Genomic DNA, 19,989 nt, shown 5'->3' on the forward strand with positions numbered 1-19,989 from the left:
GGTGGATCCGGCAAAGATCGCTGTCATACTCAATCTGCAAGCGCTGCGGAGTGTCAAACAACTATGCGCCACATTGGGACACACGAGCTACTATCGGAAGTTCATAAAAAGCTACGCCCAGATCACGGCTCCAATGGAATAGTTGCTGAAGAAGGATGCTACTTATTGCTGGAATGAGGAGTGCAACAAAAGTCTAGAAACGCTGAAGGAAAAGATGGCATCCGCCCCTATCTTGGTCTTTCCAAAATGGGACGTCGAATTTCATGTGCATGTCGATGCATCATGTATCGCGTTGGGGGCAGTACTTACTCAACCAGGAGCGGAGGGAATTGACCACCTGATTGCATTCGCAAGTCGCCGGTTGTCAAAAGCGAAGAAGAATTACTCCACTACTGAGCGAGAGGGATTAGTGATGGTATACGCGCTTCAAAAACGCCGCCACTATCTGCTCGGAGGCCACTTCAAGATGTATATTGATCACTCGGCACTAAAGTACCTAGTGAATAAGCCTGTGTTGGGGGGGTGCATTTGTAGGTGGTTACTAGTATTCCAAGAATATGACTTTGAGGTTGTTGTAAAGCCGGGACGTCTAAATGTAGGCTCGGATCACCTGTCCCGAATTGAGACCGACGAAGAGCCCACAAGTTTGGAGGATGTACTCCCGGATGCGCAGCTGTATGAAGTGCGTGTAGCGGATGGCCACTTTGAGGATATAATCCATTTCTTAACTACAGGAACCGCGCCGCAGGGATATTCTGTTCAGCAAAAGAAGGAACTAGTGATACGCGCAACAGACTTTACCGTGATTGCAGGGCACCTCTACAAAATGGGCAAATGACGAAATATTACGCAGGTATGTCCCGGAGTTCGAGCGAGGACAGATCTTGGCCGTAGCACACGGGGGCGTTGCTGGCGGACATTATGCGGGTCGCGCCACAGCCCAGAAGATTCTTCGCGTAGGATTATGGTCGCCCACTTTGCATCAAGATTTGAAAGCATACTGCCGAGCCTGCGACGTATGTGAACGGACGGGGAAACCAGCGCGGACGAATGAAATGCTGCTCTAGCCACAGATGATGCTACAACCATTCGAGAAGTGGGCAATGGATTTCGTAGGACCTATCGCGCCGTGGGGGAAGATGGGCGCGTGCTATATCATCACCGCGACAGAATATTTGACTCGATGGGCAGAGGCACAGTCGGTCAAGGACTGCACGACTGCGACAACTGCGAAGTTTTTGTTCGAGAACGTGCTGACAAGGTTTGGATGTCCCAAAATTCTCATGAGTGATAGGGGAACACACTTTCTGAATGAAACGATTAGCGCACTCACTGAGGAATTCCAGATATATCATCAACAGAGTACACCTTATCACCCTCAAGCGAATGGGACTGTTGAAGCATTCACCAAAATTTTGGAGACTGTGTTGACAAAGGTCTGTAATGCACAGTGAAATGACTGGGACTTACGCATCCCTGCTGTACTATGGGCATACTGAACCACGTGCAAAAAGTTGACGGGCCAGACACCTTTTCGGTTAGTCTATGGCAAGGAGGCCGCTATGCTTATGGAATACATTGGGCCTAGTCTGCGGATTGCGGCAATAATAGGTATGGCAGACTGTGGGGCTTTGGAGGAACGGCTCGCGCAGCTCGAAGAACTGGAGGAGGAAAGGTTTTTGGCTGGATTCCATCAGCAAGTACAAAAACAGCGAGAGAAAGCATGGCATGATCGCCATATCAAGGTACGCACTTTCAAGGAGAATGATCTAGTATTATTATATGACAGCAAGTTTGAGAAATTCCCTGGCAAACTCCGAATGCATTGGTTGGGACCCTATGTCGTTAAAGAAGTTACCGATGGGGGTGCGGTTCAGCTTGCCAAACTAAATGGAGACCCCTCCCTGGGAAGAGTGAATGGCAGTCCCCTGACGCTCTACACGGGTGGGCTGCCCGCTTGACTAATTGTCCGAAGGACAGTCTCACCGCTCCAGCTAGTTGAAAGAGAGCACAGGACGATAAAGTAGTTTGGGGGAAGGATGTGTGATTGCCAGAGTGCGTATAGATTTGGCCAATTACAAGGGTCGCAGTTGTGCGGAAAGGATTCCACTGTTGCGTTGCTAAGAGGAGAAGTGACCGTTGCTGTCACTATTTATGACAAGATGTCCGCATTATGGCAAAAGGGAGCGGGTAGTGGGCAATTAAGAAAAGGGGTACGAGCCAACTATGGACTGATCTACCACAGGTTTAACACGAGGGGTGCCAGAACAGGCGAGACTCGAGAGACAGTGAATTTGAAATTCGAAACCCTTATAAATCACAGGGGGGCTTCCATCGAGCGAACTGTGCTTTTGAAAAATGCAAGCTAGTTACTGATATGAAACTTTTAATTATCTCTGCACAAGGAGTAAGCCCGAGGTGGTGATCTGGTTGATGGAAAGGCAGGGCTCTCTGAGGAATATGATGTTGACAGCTGAAGACGCCACGCAGAGTTCAGCATCAACAGGAGGGGATGAGCAAGAAAATGGAAGGCACGAAGCAGAATTGGTCTGGATTCCGCCGCCTCGCACAGGGAAGGCCGATGAACTATAACAGCAAAGCGAAAGTATGGAAAGACAGAGCCCATTGGTAGAAATGTAGTTAATAACTCGTCCTTGATGTACCTTGAAGATTGGGATCTTGTGGACAGCAGCAAGGGTCTTGCAACATTGCAACACAAGCTGCAGCAGACAGTGTGAAAAGAAGATACAATGGAAGAAAGTGGCTGTGGTGGTACAAGGAGGTCCCGTATGCGGCTTCCCCGCTAGAGCTAAAATCTTATGAGGGGATGTTCTGTGTTAACCGAACAGAGCAGAATGAGCATTATCGGTTGCGAGAATTGGTAATACCAACGAAGCAGGAGCTAGACGAAGCGTTGCAGGGGACAATGAAGGAGTAGCAGGATGAAGAGCGCCACTCGAAGGGGAGGTGAACTGCGAAGCCAAGGCAGCGCGTCTCGCTGCACCAACGAGTGACTCGGGACGAGTCACGATGATTGTGTTGGGGGATTGTTGGGTGGCAGAAGCCCCGCGTAACAGTTATGAGGCATAAAGTCCAGAATTTTGGGTAAAGACTCCGCGGTATGCGCGGAGCGCGATTTGTAATAAGTTGAGTCAAAGGGTAGTCTGCCCAAAAATAATGTAAAGAAATATAAATTGAGTTGGCCCGCCCTTGGTTCGCAGACCATGGAAAGGTATAAATCAATGTTCCACCAAGGTTCTGGGACGAGGGGGCGAGGGAGCGAGGAGGTGCGGGAGTGGTCTATGCAAAAGCTCCCTACCATTTTTTAGGAAACTTGGGGGAGCGTCAGAGTCTTAAAAACTTATAAATATAAAATATAATTTATTAATTGAGTCCACTATGACAATTGGGTTTGAATTGAAAAGCTGCAAAGCATGATTATTGATATGAATATCATTATCTAAATTTCTAATATCATATAAATTTAAAATTCTAATTTATAATCATACATCATAAACTAAACAACCTATTACAAAATTCAATCCCAATTTTACCCATAACAATCAAATCTGATGTTTTCTTTTCTTTTAGACCTGCAAGAACAACTTTATAGAGCACGGTGTGAAATTAAGGATGAACCGCTGAGCAATACAATTTTTCTCACAAGCCACGACAATCTTCCCTCAAAATCCTTAGCTTCTTACAAGATTAAAGGCCATGCGGTCTGAGCGGGCGTTGCTTCAAACTTTCAAGAACAACTGCTGCTTAATAGCATAATTATATTCATTTCAAAATCCCCAGAGATCTTGACAATTCTGCTAAACTAGACACATATATTAAGTCAGTGATAGAAATCGCTGTATCGATAAAGTCATCAAAAATACAAATATAATGCAGAGAAGGGAGCGTCTTCAGTCAACCACTTTCTTCCAATGTGTATATACATTCTATATGAAAATTTTGTACACCATTTCATCAAATGAATACACACATCCTGGAGTTAATGTATATATATTTGGAGTGATCAAAATACAGTGTTTTCCAGCGATATAGGAATGTGAGTGACGTTATTTAAAGAATATGAGGGTGGTGCGTACTTATACCTTGGAGACTTTGGTATCTAGAATATTAACAATTATATTACTTATTAGTGATGGGGTTGAGCCGTTTCTTCATCCTGCAACAAAACGTGCTCTACATATGTGAGATCAGGATACGACTTGATGTTGGAATCTTACACTTTGTCATATTATCAACCTCCAAAACGTTAGCAGTGGAAGATGTAGACGGGAAATGACCCCCCTTGTCCCCCTTTTCGGAAACACCCCCTCAGGAAAGGGAAATGACCCCCTGGCATGCCCCCCTGAGTTTCCTCATTTTTGGGAGCGTGGGGAAACGACCCCTACTCGTCCCCAAGTCCCCAGAGCGCGGGGGAGCGAGGAAACTAGACCCCTAGAGGGGGGCGAGTCCCCGTGGAACACTGGTATAAATAGAGCGAGGCTCTATGGGTAGAAAGTAGCCTTTTGGGATGAAATCTTGGATTTGGGATGTAATGGGTTTTTGAGAAGGAAAGTCTTGAAGCGTCTGTAAGTCTGAGTTGAGGGTATTGGGTAGTAGATAGAGGCCCTGCAGCTGTGTGTGCAGAGCCCTGGAAGAGTCCACCGCTGTGCGCGGACCCCTGCAGCGGAGTTCGCAGGACGAAACTGGATGTATTGGTGAAGAAAGTTAATAAAGATAAGTTGATTATGAAATACTGTGTTAAATCTGAATTGTTGCGGATCTGGTTAATGTATGGTTAATATAACTGTTTGATCTATGTGCATATGCTCATGTTATGAATATATGCAAAATTTATATCTCTGTTAAGTGCGTGCACTGGTTATCTTGATTAAATGTTTGCTTAAAGACCCTCACAAGCAGAACTGATCTATAACAAATCATTAAGTAATTAGTAGTGAAAGTCGCCCTGTTTCGGATCTGCGCGGAAGCAGAGTAGCGCGAGGCTGCAGAACGGTGCGCAAAGCCCCCAGACCACATCTAGACATCCCTAGGGTGCGGAAACTTGGTTCTAGCACCCTCCCTTGCTACCTCAAGTGAGACCTCAGTCCGCGCTCTGCAAGCTATTGCTGAAAGGGCCGGTAATTGCGGGATTTGTTTGGCTAAATAATTCTTCCGAACCTGGGTCAGGCCCATATAAGCCAACAGTGACTTGGCTAAATCTAGTATGTCGTGTAAATTTTCCAAATGCTATGTGAATTATATGCAATTATAGAAGCAGTTCAAAATGTCAACCCATAGTATCTAAGCGGCACTGACTGTCCCAGGTTCAACTTCCAAATCTGCCCACAAAACTCAAACTGGGAAATTTTCATTTCAAGAGAAAATACCCTGAACTAGTTGCTAGTATTTTCAAAACAAATCACAAATTAAGTCCCTGAACAAATGTTTGGATTTTTCTTTAATCTTTATTTTGCATTGGCTTGAATCTATTTGAGGGACAACAGAAAATGCAAGAAAAAGAAAAAATGGTGATATTAAACAACATATATCGTTTCTTCTAGCTGAAGTTTCTATTTGGTATTTAATATTTTCTTACATGATGTGATCTTTATTCTATTTTGATCTTTTCACATTCTGTGCAATAATAGTTGCAACTCAAAAGTTAAAACATCAGAAACCAGCCTGCTAGGTAGGTGATCACATAGTCTCTTGTATTCATCTAAGAATTAAAGCAGTTGCTGTGGAGTTGGTTCTTTCAAGCAAGTGAAGTGAAGAATCTCATAGATGCCATCGGGAGCTTTACTGAGCAATGGCTGGAGCTAAGAGACATGTTTCTCTCTTGTTGATTCTAGTTAAAGAGGAGAGAGCAATTCCTAGACACAACAATACCTAGAAAGTATTTCAAGACAAAAACCAAGAGTATGCCTTCACAAAAGTTTGATGTTTTCATGCTTGTTACCTTAGTTTAGACAGTTCTTTTAAAGTTCATAATGCATAGCTGGATGTAACAATTTTTGGATTAAGGAAATTTTGATACAACCCGACACAATACTTCCAAAGATTGAAGGGTTGAATGAACTTGGCATCAGATAGAGTTTTATTGGAGTTTGCATAAGATGCTCAATGCCAGACTGTTGGTTTATTTATCAATGCTGGGTTTCCATCCACTGTTTGCTTAAGAGTTTCAATTTCTCATGTTGCAAATTGTAATTACTCTCGCATGCAAGAGTTGGCTAAATTTGGAGAGTCAGTGAATTGAGTCAAGTTGACTGAGTTCGGGTTAAGTCATATTCTGGGAAAAGTCAAATTTAGAGTGTGTATGCATGTGAAGTTATTTTGGGCGAGTCACTAGATGAAAAAGTTTAAATACCCCTCATTGGGTTCATTGTAATTATCAAGTTGGGTTGATCAATAGAAGAGCCGCAACTCGTGTTATTGTGTGGTATTTTGTGCCTTTCCTCCTTTGCCTTTCCAACAAATTGGTGTCAGAGTGAGGTTACAAAGAGCCAGGGGAGAGCGGATCAGCAGTTGTTCGTGAGAGAGAGAAATATATTTTTTCTCTTGATTGAAAGCATAACACATCCTGCAAGTGATAGACAGGGCGTTATAACGCAAAAGGGCTCACCAGCTAGCTGCGTTACAGGTCACGTAGTTACTGTGATTTGCGAGCGTTAGAGCACTAACACAGGTCTTCTTATCATGGGCAGCGTTACCACACAACCTCACTACCTCCCACAACGCGTTAATTAAGTGAAGAGGGTTTGTTTAAAGCGGCCGAAGTCAAACTTCAAAAAGGCATTTCATATAACATGAAGGTGGAATATATTGTTTCAAAAGGCCATTCTGGATCTTTGAAAGGTATTAAAGGTGTTTTAAAAGGGATTTTTATAAATTCTATTTTGAAGTGGCTTTTTTGTGTTATATGAAATTAAAAAAGGAAATGATTTACTAAAGTTTTTTTTTTTATAAAAAGATTTATGTAAGGAAAAGAAAAAACAAAGGGGTATATAAAGTTTTATTATGAAGGTTTATAAAAGGAGGATTTTATAAAGGCGATTTTTGTGAGGGGAAGAGAATTAAAAGAAAATGATTTTATTGAACAAGAGAGTTTAGGGCTTTGCAAAATCCGTTGGTCTACAAAACATTTTTGGTTTTGTCAAGCATGATAGTGTTTTTTGGGTGAAGATTGTGCCTTACGGGGGCGCATATTAAACATCATATTTTTTTTCGAGTTCAATATGTAAGATAGCCTCATGCAATCAGGAAAGCAGTTATAAGACAGAGGAATAGTCAAGACAACAGTCATGGGTCGCAAAGTGCAACTAAAGAAGATTAAGAAAAGGAATCAAAAAAGAGGCAAAGATCGTTGCCATGTTTAGAGAGTTTCAGGCCGCGGCTGAGGAACTGAGAAGTCTAGTAGAAGACAAAGAAGAAATCAAAGGTGATTGGTGTAGCTTTGATCTGCTACCACCTCCTATGTTTACTGTTAAATATTTTGATAATTGGGTTATCAAGATGCAAACTTTTCTTCGAGCTTAAAGACTTAATCAAGTACTGGTCTAATAACCCATATGATGAAGTGTGCGATGCTTTAGCATTCAATTTTATAAAACAAGCATTGGATGAGAAGTTTTTGTTCAAGGTAGCAAAAGATACAACTTCGAAGAAGAATTTGGTGCAAGGAGGAGTGACATGCAACAACAGGTTATGTCACAAGCATAGAAGTCAGCCACAAATTTAGGAATAGATGAGCGAGACTCTGAGTGGACAACAGAGCTTGGAGAATCCCACTCAAAAGTGGATGATGGTCATCAAATTGAAACCCATTATGTAGGCATGCATATGGATGAAGAAGATGCAACAAAGATCGCAGAGAGAGAAGTTGAAGCCTCTGTGTGTGAAACAGAGCAAGAGAATATAAATGCTCAAGGATGCCACTGTAATGTGGATGGTGCAGATGATGGTGAATCCGACTGTGACAAACACGTGCATGATGATTGCAAAGTGAGATGTGCATTGGTGAACCGAACCACAATTGATGAATTTGGTGAAGCTAAAATTGTTAATGAGCACATGCATGCTCGGATATCCCACCATAGGGTGGATGAACATTATGTTGATGGTATGTGGTTTTTCTTTTAAAACAGGGATTGATTGTGGCAATATGGTAAACACCATGTTTGATGAAGAATTGAAGGTTGAAGTTGCCACTGTAGCAGTAAGTTATGAAGTAGTTGGAACTGCTCATGAAGCATTGTGTGAACAAGCAACAATTGATTTTGGCACAGATAAAGCTACCAATAGAGCAACAAGTGGTTTGGTGTATCCAACAATTGGAATTGTTGATGTTAAATTTGATGAAGACAATTTCACTGTTGATGACTGGTTGCACATGATGCAACAGAAATAACACGTTGATATGTTGTTATTTGGTGAGAGAAACCCACTTGTGATTGGAAGCCAAGTGTAAGACAACATGTTTGCAACAATAGAGGCTGGTAAAGAAGTAGAAGATAAGGCAGAGAAGAAAGAGAAAGAGAAGAAAGATCTCACTGTAGAGCATAATGAAGATGTTTTTAACGTTGATTTTGAGTGTGCAGGTAAACAGGATAGTATTCTAGCGAAAGAGAATATGAAGACAAAGATTACAGACAAAAAGCAGCGATACCTAATGATGGAAGTGAAGAGAAAGAGATGGGCATTTCTGAAGACAAAGATTGAAGCATTGAAACAATTTTTCAGCAATGGAGTCAAGAAGAAATATGGCAGAAAGAAAGTCAGGGATATGAAGCACAAGAAGCAGCACAAAGAACACAATTTGAAGATGAAGAGTTCTGGCAACAGTGCATGAGTGAAAAATCTTTGAAGAGGACGCTGTAGAAGACAATATCAAATTGCTTTTAGCGCAAATTCAAGATAAGTCAAAGAAACATTGCAGCAGCAACAAGTAAAGAAATATGAAGCCTACAACAAGAATGTGCAACAAAGAATGAAGCAATTTTGAGGATATAGAATCTGGAAGAAACGAAAAAGAAAATAAAAAATTGTAAAAGTATTGAGTCATTGTAAGCCTAGCTGAGACATAGACCAGCAGACATGTTTGAGTGATGATTGAGTCAATTTCTATTGTAAGCCTAGCAGGCATAGTTGAGTCATGTTGAGTCATGTTTGAGTTATGTTGAGTCATATGGTTGTAATTAAGGGGGAGTGTTGGAAATTGTAATTACTCCCGCATGCAAGAGTTGGCTAAATTTGGAGAGTTAGTTAACTGAGTCAAGTCGAGTGAGTTCAAGTTAAGTCATATTTTGGGAAAAGTCGAATTTAGAGTGTGTGTGCATGTGAAGTTATTTTGGGCAAGTCACTAGACGAAAAAGTTTAAATACCCCTCATCGGGTTCATTGTAATTATCAAGTTTGGTTGATCAATAGAATAGTCGCAGCTCGTGTTATTGTGTGAATTTTGTGTGGTATTTTGTGCCTTTCCTCCTCTGCCTTTCCAACATCTCCCAGTATGGTTTGCTTGTTCATGTTGATGAATAGGCTCAAAGTTCCTAGATTAATCAAATGTGAAATGGGTTTAAACTTTATACACCATACTTCTATCTTTATTATAGGGGTAACACATTTAAAGTTTCAAACTGTTTTAGTTTCATGTTTTTGGGTTGTGCTTGTGCATTTGGTTTTTTGGTCCTTGAAGAATCTAATGTTCAATTTTATTTTTTTTCCTTCCAGGGAGTCATGATGACTCATGGAAATATTGTAGCGACAGTTGCTGCCGTGATGACAATTGTTCCAGGCCTTAGTAACAAAGACATATATCTGGCATACTTGCCGTTAGCTCATGTTCTTGAACTAGAAGCTGAGGTGCAATAATCTGACTCTTTTCCTAATTGAATAAATATGATGCATGCAGATTTTCAAACTTCAGCTGTTTATCTAAAACAGGATGTGTTGTTAAGCTTAGTAAGCAAGTTCATTAGTGTGTTGCAGGCTGTAATGGTTGCTTCAGGAATTGCTATTGGTTATGGTTCAACTTTGACACTAACTGATACATCAAGCAAGATTAAAAAAGGAACCAAAGGAGATGCTTCTATGTTGGGTCCAACATTGATGACTGCTGTACCGGCTATTTTAGATCGTGTCAGGGATGGTGTGAGGACTAAGGTATAATATTTATGTCACATATTAGATGAAAATATTTAGAGTTTACTTGTCACTCTGATTTATGTAGTACAATACGTATCATTTTTTAAATTTTACTTTGTCAATATGATTTGTGTAGGGTATAATTAGAGTTTTAATAACATCTGGGGCTTTTACTGATGCAGGTTGAGACAACTGGTGGAGTTGCAAAGAAATTGTTTAATATAGCATATAGCCGTAGGTTGGCTGCTATGGAAGGAAGTTGGCTGGGGGCATGGGGTCCAGAGAAGTTTCTCTGGGATGTACTAGTTTTTAAAAAGATACGTGCAGTTCTTGGAGGCCATATCCGTGGTTTACTTTCTGGTGGGGCCCCTCTTTCAGCAGATACGCAACGATTCATCAACATTTGCTTTGGGTATGATTTTATAGATTTTATCTTTTTAATTGACAAACAGATGGCTTTTGATTCAGAAATATGTGAATGCTTTGAGATATAAACTTATGAATCTTGTGTTTATACTCATCTCTGATGATGGCAAGTAGGAAAGAAGAGCCAGATTGGAAATCAGTAGTACAATAATAGAGATTGGATTAATGATCCTGAAATGCCTGTTATAACACTTTGAGTAAGATGTATTCTATGATTGCAGTAAGAGTTGTGCATGCATAAGGAAAGCTTATTCTTTGAGAAAAGGATCACAAGACAAATACTGGTATAGTTTAAGGAAGAAAATTGGGATTTTATTTTTGTTGATGGACAATAAGCTCGATCTTCAACTTTTAGAAACATTGTCTCTTTTTTGTTTACAACTTTCAAACCTCTCCCTGGAAATGATATTATTTATTTCACTTTAATTTGGAAATTTGATTACATTGTTGCTTTATACTTTGATTTGCACTTTAACTTCCTTTTAGTTCTGTAATTGGATTGAGCAACATTTAAACTTAGTAGTATTAACATTTGCACAATTGAGCTGCTTTACTGACCAATATCCTAAGTTGAGATACTTTACTGCGGACTAGTCCATGGATAGCAAACTTCAGAGAATTGGTAGTTCTGTAACTGTTGTTGGATCTGAGCAACATTTACCATCACAGAAAAAGACAATGGTTGGTTTATAACTACTCCCAATATAGCTGCTGACGTCCCATGTTACACACAGATTTGAAACGGCCAATATCGGGCACTAGAGCTGAGGGAAATAACGTCAAACCATATTATAACCGGATCTTCCGGATCCGGATCCGTCTCTGATCCATTTCTGAAGGATCGGTAACATAGAGAGATGTTTATAGTTTTCTAGTAAATATTAGTGACTGGTATTATTGTTTATAATATTTGAGCTTTTTGAGCAAAGAATTGTCTTGTCAAACCTGTCCATTGTGCTGAGTAAATGTCCGAATTTTCTTCAGATGTTCAAGCTTTGTCAGTGGACATGGGACTCTTTTGATTGAATGTAAAATACTCTGCTGGCAAATTTTTATTGAATTCTAAAGTTATTGATGCAGTGTAATTTTTTATTACAATTTCACAATGTTACTGTATTTCTCTTTTAATTTATTGTCGGGACTTAACTTTTCTTACACCTATGCTTTGAAAAATGTAACATTTTTCTGTTTCCTCACTGTCCAACTCCAGCAACGTATGTGGAGAATTATTTCTTCTGTGACTGTAGTTGGATCTGGACAACATTATTGTACTCACAGAACAACTGGAGACTAATAGACTGTGTTAACATCTTTCATTTTAATCCAGGGCACCAATTGGTCAGGGATATGGTCTCACTGAAACTTGTGCTGGTGCAACCTTTTCTGAATGGGATGATATGACTGTTGGTCGTGTTGGTCCTCCACTTCCCTGTTCCTATGTTAAGGTACAGTAGTTTTGTTGCCAGAAAGTTAAGTTGGAAATTTTTTAGCGATTGTTGCAAAATAAAAATAATGTGTGATGTTCTGATATCTTTTACGTGATTCATATACATGGGATAGTTTCAGAGAATAACTAAATAAACTGTTTGAAATCATTTATGGGTTCAAAAATATGGCATCTGTGGACAAAATTACAAATGCTGATTTTGTTAACACCCATTAGATTGAATAGTCTAAACTCCTTTACAGAGAGAGATTTTTGAAGGATAAGGAAACACGCTTTAGATGGGCTTTCAAATGTTTGGATTTAGATTTTAGAACGATGTAAAACTTGTGGCAATGCAGATATTTGACTGCCTTGATCATCTCTTTAGATCTACCACTGAGAACTATAATACATGCCTTAGTTGATTTCTGGATAAGCACGGAGATAGCAGGTTTTGTATAACATTACACTGCAGAGGAAGTTCAACAGTAAGGAATTTCATTCAACAAGATAGACTATTACAAGCAGATACAAGGGAAGGTCCTTGTGGGTCACTGCTGATTGATTACCAAGGAAGGTCCTTGCTAGTCGCTGCTGATTTTGTGATTACCAAAGTTGGACTTTGGAGCACTTTGCTGCTTCCCACAGTTATCAAGGATTGCATGGTTGAGTGCTGCTCGAGTGTGGTTTCTTCAGTGTTAAAGAGCTAAAATAAATTTTTAATTGATAACATATGGCCTGATATAAGGCTGTAATACTGCTTTATTTATTGAACCCCAAAACATGAAAACTAGAAACAGAGTAGCCAAAATCATTGCCTAAATCTGGCAAGATCCCAATTTTTATTTTTAATCAAACTATGGAGTTGAGAATGCAGGTACCCAAGGTATACAGTATGTTGGAACTATATGTTTGAGTTCTAAAGCATGGCTCTGAAAACTCAAAATGTTAAAATGACTCTCCACAGTATGATGCTTTACTTAGAAATAAGAATCATAGAGTTTTTCTAAGCTCTTTATCAAACTTTTGAAGAAAAGTAATTTAATAGGCCGATGTATTGTATATGTTTCTCTATCTCTGCGTGATGGACTATCAAAATGGACTTGCTTTTCCCTATTATAACTCCATCACTTTCCCTTTCTGGTTTTTCGAGTCCAGAGCCCTCTTTAAGGTTAATGGCATGTGATGTGATCCCTTGTTATTTGTCATGCCACTTCGAGGTTAGGTTTCAGTGGAAACTGGAATTATCAGACATCCATTTTGCATCTAAGCATTTTCAAAATTCTGCATATCTTTTAGTTTAAAAATTGTATGTTGAATTTATCAATATGGATTTGGAAGTTTATAAGTTTTAGGAATCTGTCATATCTAAAACTGATAATTTCTTTAATAATTTTAAATTGTTGTCTGGCAAGTACTGTAACTATTAATATACTTATTTATTTTTGTGTTCCTTCCCTGAGGTATGGACATGTTGGTATGAAGTTTTTCAGGTTGTTTTAACTTTATTTGCCTGTTTTTCTTGTTCCTTTTGCTTTCTGAAGCTCATAGTTGTCTTAAAATTGACTTTCTTATGGCGCTTCTAATTATTTTTAGAACCATATATTATTCTAAGTTGATTTTGTGCTGAATAGTCTTGTTTACATTTGCAGCTGATTGATTGGGAAGAAGCTGGGTATTTGACATCAGATTCACCAATGCCACGAGGAGAGATAGTTATTGGTGGTCCCCATGTAACTCTGGGCTATTTCAAGAACAAAGAGAAAACTGATGAGTCCTACAAGGTGATTGAAATTTGAAACTGGGGCTTAACTTATTTGAAATTAATATAATTATATAGATGGTTCACACTCCATTGTTTTCTACTGGTGAAGGTGGACGAGAGAGGAATGCGATGGTTCTATACTGGTGACATAGGGAGATTTCATCCTGATGGCTGCCTTGAGATTATTGACCGTAAAAAGGACATAGTTAAGCTTCAACATGGGGAATATGTTTCTTTGGGCAAGGTATTGATGATTCTTACCAAAATATTTCATCTTTGTAAGTCATGAAGTTTTTTTTAGCTGCTACATCCCAAGACGTTTCCTTTGTGCAGGTGGAAGCAGCTCTGGCAATGTGCCATTATTTGGACAATATCATGTTACATGCAGATCCATTCCACAATTATTGTGTGGCTCTTGTTGTTCCATCCCATCAAGCCCTTGAAAGTTGGGCTCAGAAAGAAGGAATTGTTTACAAGGATTTTGCTGACCTGTGTCAGAAGAGTGAAGCAATTAAAGAAGTTCAGAGCTCAATTTTACAGGTCTGTTATGGTGTCCACCACTTTTGCTTTATTATACATTTGTAGTAATATTAGATCTAGTTTTTTCTATAGTACTCATAATATCTTGCAATTTATATTTGCTATGGCATATGAAACATGCTCTTTGATGTAATAATGCAAGAGCTGCTTTGTCAGTGCAAGCAATAAAATGTTGCATGAAGACATTCATGAAAAATGATGGAATTGTCGCTTTTAATGGCAGCTTATTGACCAACTAATAGAAGATGTCTTTGTTATGTACACTGAGAATGGAGAGAAGAAAAAATATATACGAAGACTAGTGGGTTGATCATAAGAGAATATTAATAACTATGGTTTGTGGCAAATATGGATGTGGATGAGTGTTAGGATCCAGAGATATTGGGGCTGTCTTGGTTTTTGAAACAAATATTTCTCTGGATGTAAATGAATATGAAGAAAATTAGGTGGGCACATATGTTTAGATGCATTTGAAAGGGGTGTAAATGGCATACTTGTAGAAACAATTCCAAAATGCCATTTATTTGGCATATCCGATATTTTTTGGTGGGTATGTGGGGATAGCATGCCAAAGGAGTACTATGTAGTACAACTAGGTAAGGATGGACTTATTTTTATTTTTTGGACTCACAAAGGAGAGGTAAGGCCAAGATGCAACCAATCAATCATTATGTTAGTAGGAGGTTTACTACCTCTGGACCCTTAAATTGGCATAAAGATCATGGCGTATTGGGGCTTGTTACACACCCACATATACGGGTAACCCTAGTTGAATCTTTTTCTCCTATGATCCACCATGATCCACAGATAGCTAGCCTTAGATGCCTCTCATCTACTCTCTGGTCAATGCACTCATTCATCTAGCTTACTCATCCAATCAAGGTGGGTCATCTATTGTGAGGTACATTAACCAGTTTTGTATTCAAGTGTTTTTATTTAATGTTTAAATCCATTCTAGTATGGATTTGTTGACCACCGTGTGTCAACCACCCATAGCAGTACACCCCCCTTTTCGCAAAAGGGATAGCGCTTGATCGATATCTTCGTACCATTCAATAGTCATCGTTGACCCGATCATATTATGTTGTAAACCTAGTCTGCATGTGTAAACTGTAAATAATCTTAGCAGATCTGAGTCATGTATGTAAATTGCCTAGGCAAACCTAATTTTCTAGTGATAATCTACTTTCTGGAAGGGTTTTTGTCTCACCAACCATGATCGGCAGAGTTTTCCTTCAGCCTAACCCCAACGCCGGAATGAATTCTCATTAAAATCTTTAGGGGAATCCTAGTGTGCTTGGAGTCTATGTAAAAGTAATTTGGAAATAATCCTAACTTTTTGGTTAGGTTATTTCAAATTGCTTGATCTGCTAGATTATATTTGTGTCGCAAGACTGGGTGGTCTATGAGGGTCTATGTCAAATGGGTTTTCCCCCTTGAGATGTAAAATTGTAAAAGTCATGATGTAAAGTGTCTTGAGGGTTAGAAAATAATTAATCCCCTGATAAGTCCTAAGTCCTAAGTCATAGGTCCTAGATGATTTTTCTAAAGGCTAAGTTCAAGGATCCAGAAATAAAAAATGAAAATAATAAAAAATAATAAAATTACAAAATAAAATAAAAAAAACTAAAAAATAAAAAAATATAAAAAAATATAAAAATAAATAAAAAAATAAATAAAAATTTTGAAAAATAAAATAAAATAATAAAATAATAATAAGTCAAAATTTTGAGAAAATAAATGCAAGATTTTAATTTTTAATATATTAAAATGCATTTAAAATTTCGACGGATGAGATTGAAAGGGATTTTGATCCTCATCGACGGTCGAGATCATTTTGACATGGATCACTCCAACTAGCCGTTGGGAAATTTTCCTTTAAATAGGGTGTCAGGGGTCATTTGAGATCATTGGATCTTAGAGTTTGGTGCTAAAAAAAGCTCTCTTGTAGTCGTTTTTGTGCAATAAAGAAAGACTTTGGGGTTGAAAATCTCGCTGGTGTTACGCTTATGGAAATGTTATAAGATGTTTTATTTTTCTGCATAATTTTATTTTCAACCATTGATGATAGCTTGATGAAGATTGATTTAGGTACAGGTATCTTGTCTGATCTCTGGGGTTTGAATGATAGTTTAATTTCTGAAACATAATGGCAGATATCTCCATTTGATCTAATTTTCGCTGTTGTTTTCTCCCTATATGTTAATGGTTGATTTAAGCTGTGCAGGAATTTTTTTTTTTTAATCTACCGGGCGTTAGGGGAAGTTCTCGGCTGAAGCAGCCAACTCCCGGATTGTGTTTTCTGAAAGAGCGCAGCTAGTTTTAATCCCGGGCTTATCATTAGAATTTTTGTTGCAGTTGCATGAAGGGTTTTCTGGAGCACCTCACATTAAGTTTAAAATTCTCAAAATATTTTTGTGGCATAACGATAAATATGGCTACCTAGAGCCTTCAGTTTGTAAATACTGTAATTATTTAGTTGCTTCTTAGGGTTTTTAGGGTTTCATTTATCTTTTGCATTTTCAGGTTCTGGCTGTTTGTTTTCATTGTTTTCAGGAACAGGTTGCAGGTTGCAGATCTGAAGTCGAAATTGGATTTTGAAGCCAGATCTAGGCCCTGGAGGGTAAGATCTGGCCTCAGAATCGGCTATTGCAGGAATATTTATTTCAGATCTGGAAAATTTTTGTGGGGTTTTTTAACTGGAAATTCTGAAGCAGAGGGGTATCACTTTAATTGCAAATTCCTGAGAAATTTTAAAGGGTTTACCAGTTTCTGGCTGCGTGTTATATTTCTCTGGAAAATTTAAAAAATATATATATTTGTTTGCTCTCTGGGATCTGTTCAGGCATAGTTATTTTCGAGTTTATTTTAAGCGTTTGATGCCTTGTGATTTATCCCTAGCTTCTGGCTATCCCTTCTCTCACAATTTTCTCCTCAGGCTGCCATACTAAACCCTTGGTCCCTCTTCATTCCCCCACAGTCCCTTCTTCAGCTGTGTCTTGCCTGTCCGCACCCACATTTAGCCTGCTGCCAGTTCATCCCTTCTCCTTCCTCCATCCCATCAATTCCTCATGCCTCACACCATCAAATCAGCCTTCTATCCTCTATGTATTCACTGCTTCAAATTTGTTTTCTCCTCGACCTTACATTATATTCCAATTGCTGCTCTGCTCAGCTCCTTAATTCACACGTCTAGCCTCCTTCCTCTGTGTGCTATCCCTTCCCGGCACCTGCCATCGAACTCTCCTTACTCTTCACCCTGCTTCTGCCGTCCTGCAGTTGCAACACACACAACACTTGATCTTCTCTTTCACGCAGGCTCCATTCCCTTCATGCAATGCCCGCAGCTTGCAAAAAAAAAGGAAAAAAAAGAGGCCCGTGCAGTTCTAGTCCGAGTTGCCTCCATACCCTCGCTTTCCTTCCCACAGCATACCTCACCCTCTCTTCCGCGAGTCTTCTCTCCGCTGGACCTGCAAGCGCACAACAAACTCAAAACAAAACCTAGAGATTCGCGTCCTCCTCGCTACCATCCCTGCAAAAAACTCCCGTTGTATATTCTGCCGTCGAGCTCTTACCTCCGCCTTCTCTCACCTACATAACACAATAAAGAAGCACTTCGATTCCCTTTTTTTTTAGTTTTGTATTTTCCATTGGGTTTTGGTTGGTTTAGTTAGCGCATTCGATATTCTTTTTATTTATTTATTTATTTTGTATGTGTTTTGGTTGATGTAGTTAGGTTCGATTTTTAGTTAGCATGTTTTAATATATATTAAAAATCAAAAATTTCGTTTTCCTTTTTTTTTTAATTGTTATATATTTGATTAAGTTAGATTTTAATAATAAAAAACCATAAAATATAAAAATTATAAAATGCTTGAAAAAAAATAATAAAGGCAATAAAAATTTCTTTTAGTTTAGATTTGATTTTAATTTTATTTAGGTTTTAATTTTTTAGCTTATAGTCTTCAGATTTGTTATAGTTTAGTTTTGTTTAAGTTTGATTTTAAAAATAATATCAAAAAATTCATAAAATTTAAAAATAAAAAAGGGCATAAAGAATTTGTTTTGTTTTAGTTTTCTTTTACTTAGTTTTAGAATTAAATTTTGGATTTTAGATTAGACTTTACTTTAGATTAGATTTTATTTTTATTTAGGAGTTCGGTTTTGTTTTATTTTGACTTAGAATTTTATAAATATATATATATATATATATATATATATATTTTTTTTTTTTTTTGAAAAAATTAACAAAAAATTGAAAAATCATTTTTGTTGTCTTTCTTGGTATCTATGTTCCACTTTTCTATAGTTAAATGCACTTAAAATTTTATTTAAAGTTAGCTATGTGAAAGTGGTAATTGTTTAGCATTTAAATTGTATGGTTGTTTAAAGCATTCAATCTTTAGAAATTTAATTGTTGGATCATTATTAAAGCATTGTGCATTTATTGAACATCTTGCATCGCTTGGGATATTTCGTTGATAAATGATTGTTTTACAAGGTTCATATTCTCTACAACATCTAATAAATAATCATTTAATCATTAACTCCATAAGGCATTGGTACATTAATTTCTAAATCAATCAAGTGCTAAATTGCCTCCTTGTGTCTCCCAACCCAACGGGTCCACAGTTGGTTTTCATTCATCCCATAGGGTCTACCCCCCTTAGCCTCGGGAGACGGCTTAAACGGAGGGATCGGGGATCAAGGTGACAGTCCCCGGTCTGAGTGTTGTCGTGGCAATCTATGCGACAACAGGATCAAAGGTTGAATCGAATGATAAACCATTATTGGTTGTATACTTGTTCCCTTACTTCACTTTGGTGGTTATCTGTTGACCCTTGTCTAGTGTGACCGACCTTGGGGTCTTTCTTTCACTATCTAGAATGGGTATAAATAGGAGGCTCTAATGATGGTAGCATTCCATATTATCCATACTTAACACTTGTCATCATTCCCCACTACTTCACTATTCCATCTATTTGTTGGTTGTTGTCAGTTGCTTGTGCTAGTTCTGTATCTAAGTTGCAGGAAACGTGGCCCTAGGGGGCGTTTCTCCAGGGGAAACGAAACGAAACGCGTTTCCCCGTACCGTACGGCCTGGAAACGCGTTTCCGGCCGTACGACCACGTTTCCCGAAATGGAAACGTGGCCGTACGGCCGGAAACGCGTTTCCAGGCCGTACGGGCCACGTTTCCCCCAAAAAAACATTTGTTTTTTAATTATTTTTTTTCTAATGTAGATCTCTTACATTTGTTTGCCCTAGTGTTGATATGCAGCTCATGGTAATGTTAAATTCTTAAAGTAAAAGTGATATTCTCCTTTATTTTTCATTTTCATCCTTTTACTTAAATTTTTAACATTACCATGAAATGACTCAGGATGTTTGAGAGTGGTTTCGCCGTCATTGGATTTCATATGGAGAAAGTAGAATTTTAGGTCTTACTCAAAATCCAGCAGACTTATCTGTTTTTCAGGATTTCAGGATTGGGGGGATTTCAATGTTTCCATTGGATTTTATCATGTACTAGGGTATGGAACTTGTATTTAATCGAGAGAACAAAGCCCTCTATGCAGGGGAGACTCCCAATAATCAAGAGAATGTAGGGTACTAGGGTATGAAACTTGTATTTAATCAAAAGCACTAAGGTCATTCGACTATGTAGGAGGAGACTCCCAATCAACCA

At 38.6% G+C, this 19,989-nt stretch overlaps 1 protein-coding gene across 6 annotated transcripts in view; it reads left to right on the forward strand.

Moving 5' to 3' along the window:
- Positions 1-19,989, forward strand: part of LOC149221776 (long chain acyl-CoA synthetase 9, chloroplastic-like) — a 124,820-nt gene that overhangs the window by 24,917 nt on the left and 79,914 nt on the right. For all 6 annotated transcript variants that reach the window (XM_089385237.1, XM_089385241.1, XM_089385236.1 and 3 more), the window contains exons 6-12: positions 9,732-9,863; positions 9,990-10,163; positions 10,328-10,557; positions 11,899-12,016; positions 13,650-13,781; positions 13,872-14,006; positions 14,096-14,302. In XM_089385237.1, coding sequence (XP_089241363.1) covers positions 9,732-9,863; positions 9,990-10,163; positions 10,328-10,557; positions 11,899-12,016; positions 13,650-13,781; positions 13,872-14,006; positions 14,096-14,302 — 1,128 coding nt within the window. The remainder of the gene's footprint in view (positions 1-9,731; positions 9,864-9,989; positions 10,164-10,327; positions 10,558-11,898; positions 12,017-13,649; positions 13,782-13,871; positions 14,007-14,095; positions 14,303-19,989) is intronic.

This window comes from Pinus tabuliformis, chromosome Q (assembly GCF_031772625.1).
Source record: "Pinus tabuliformis cultivar Carrire ecotype Pingquan chromosome Q, CPIR1, whole genome shotgun sequence".
Taxonomy (NCBI): Eukaryota; Viridiplantae; Streptophyta; class Pinopsida; order Pinales; family Pinaceae; genus Pinus; species Pinus tabuliformis.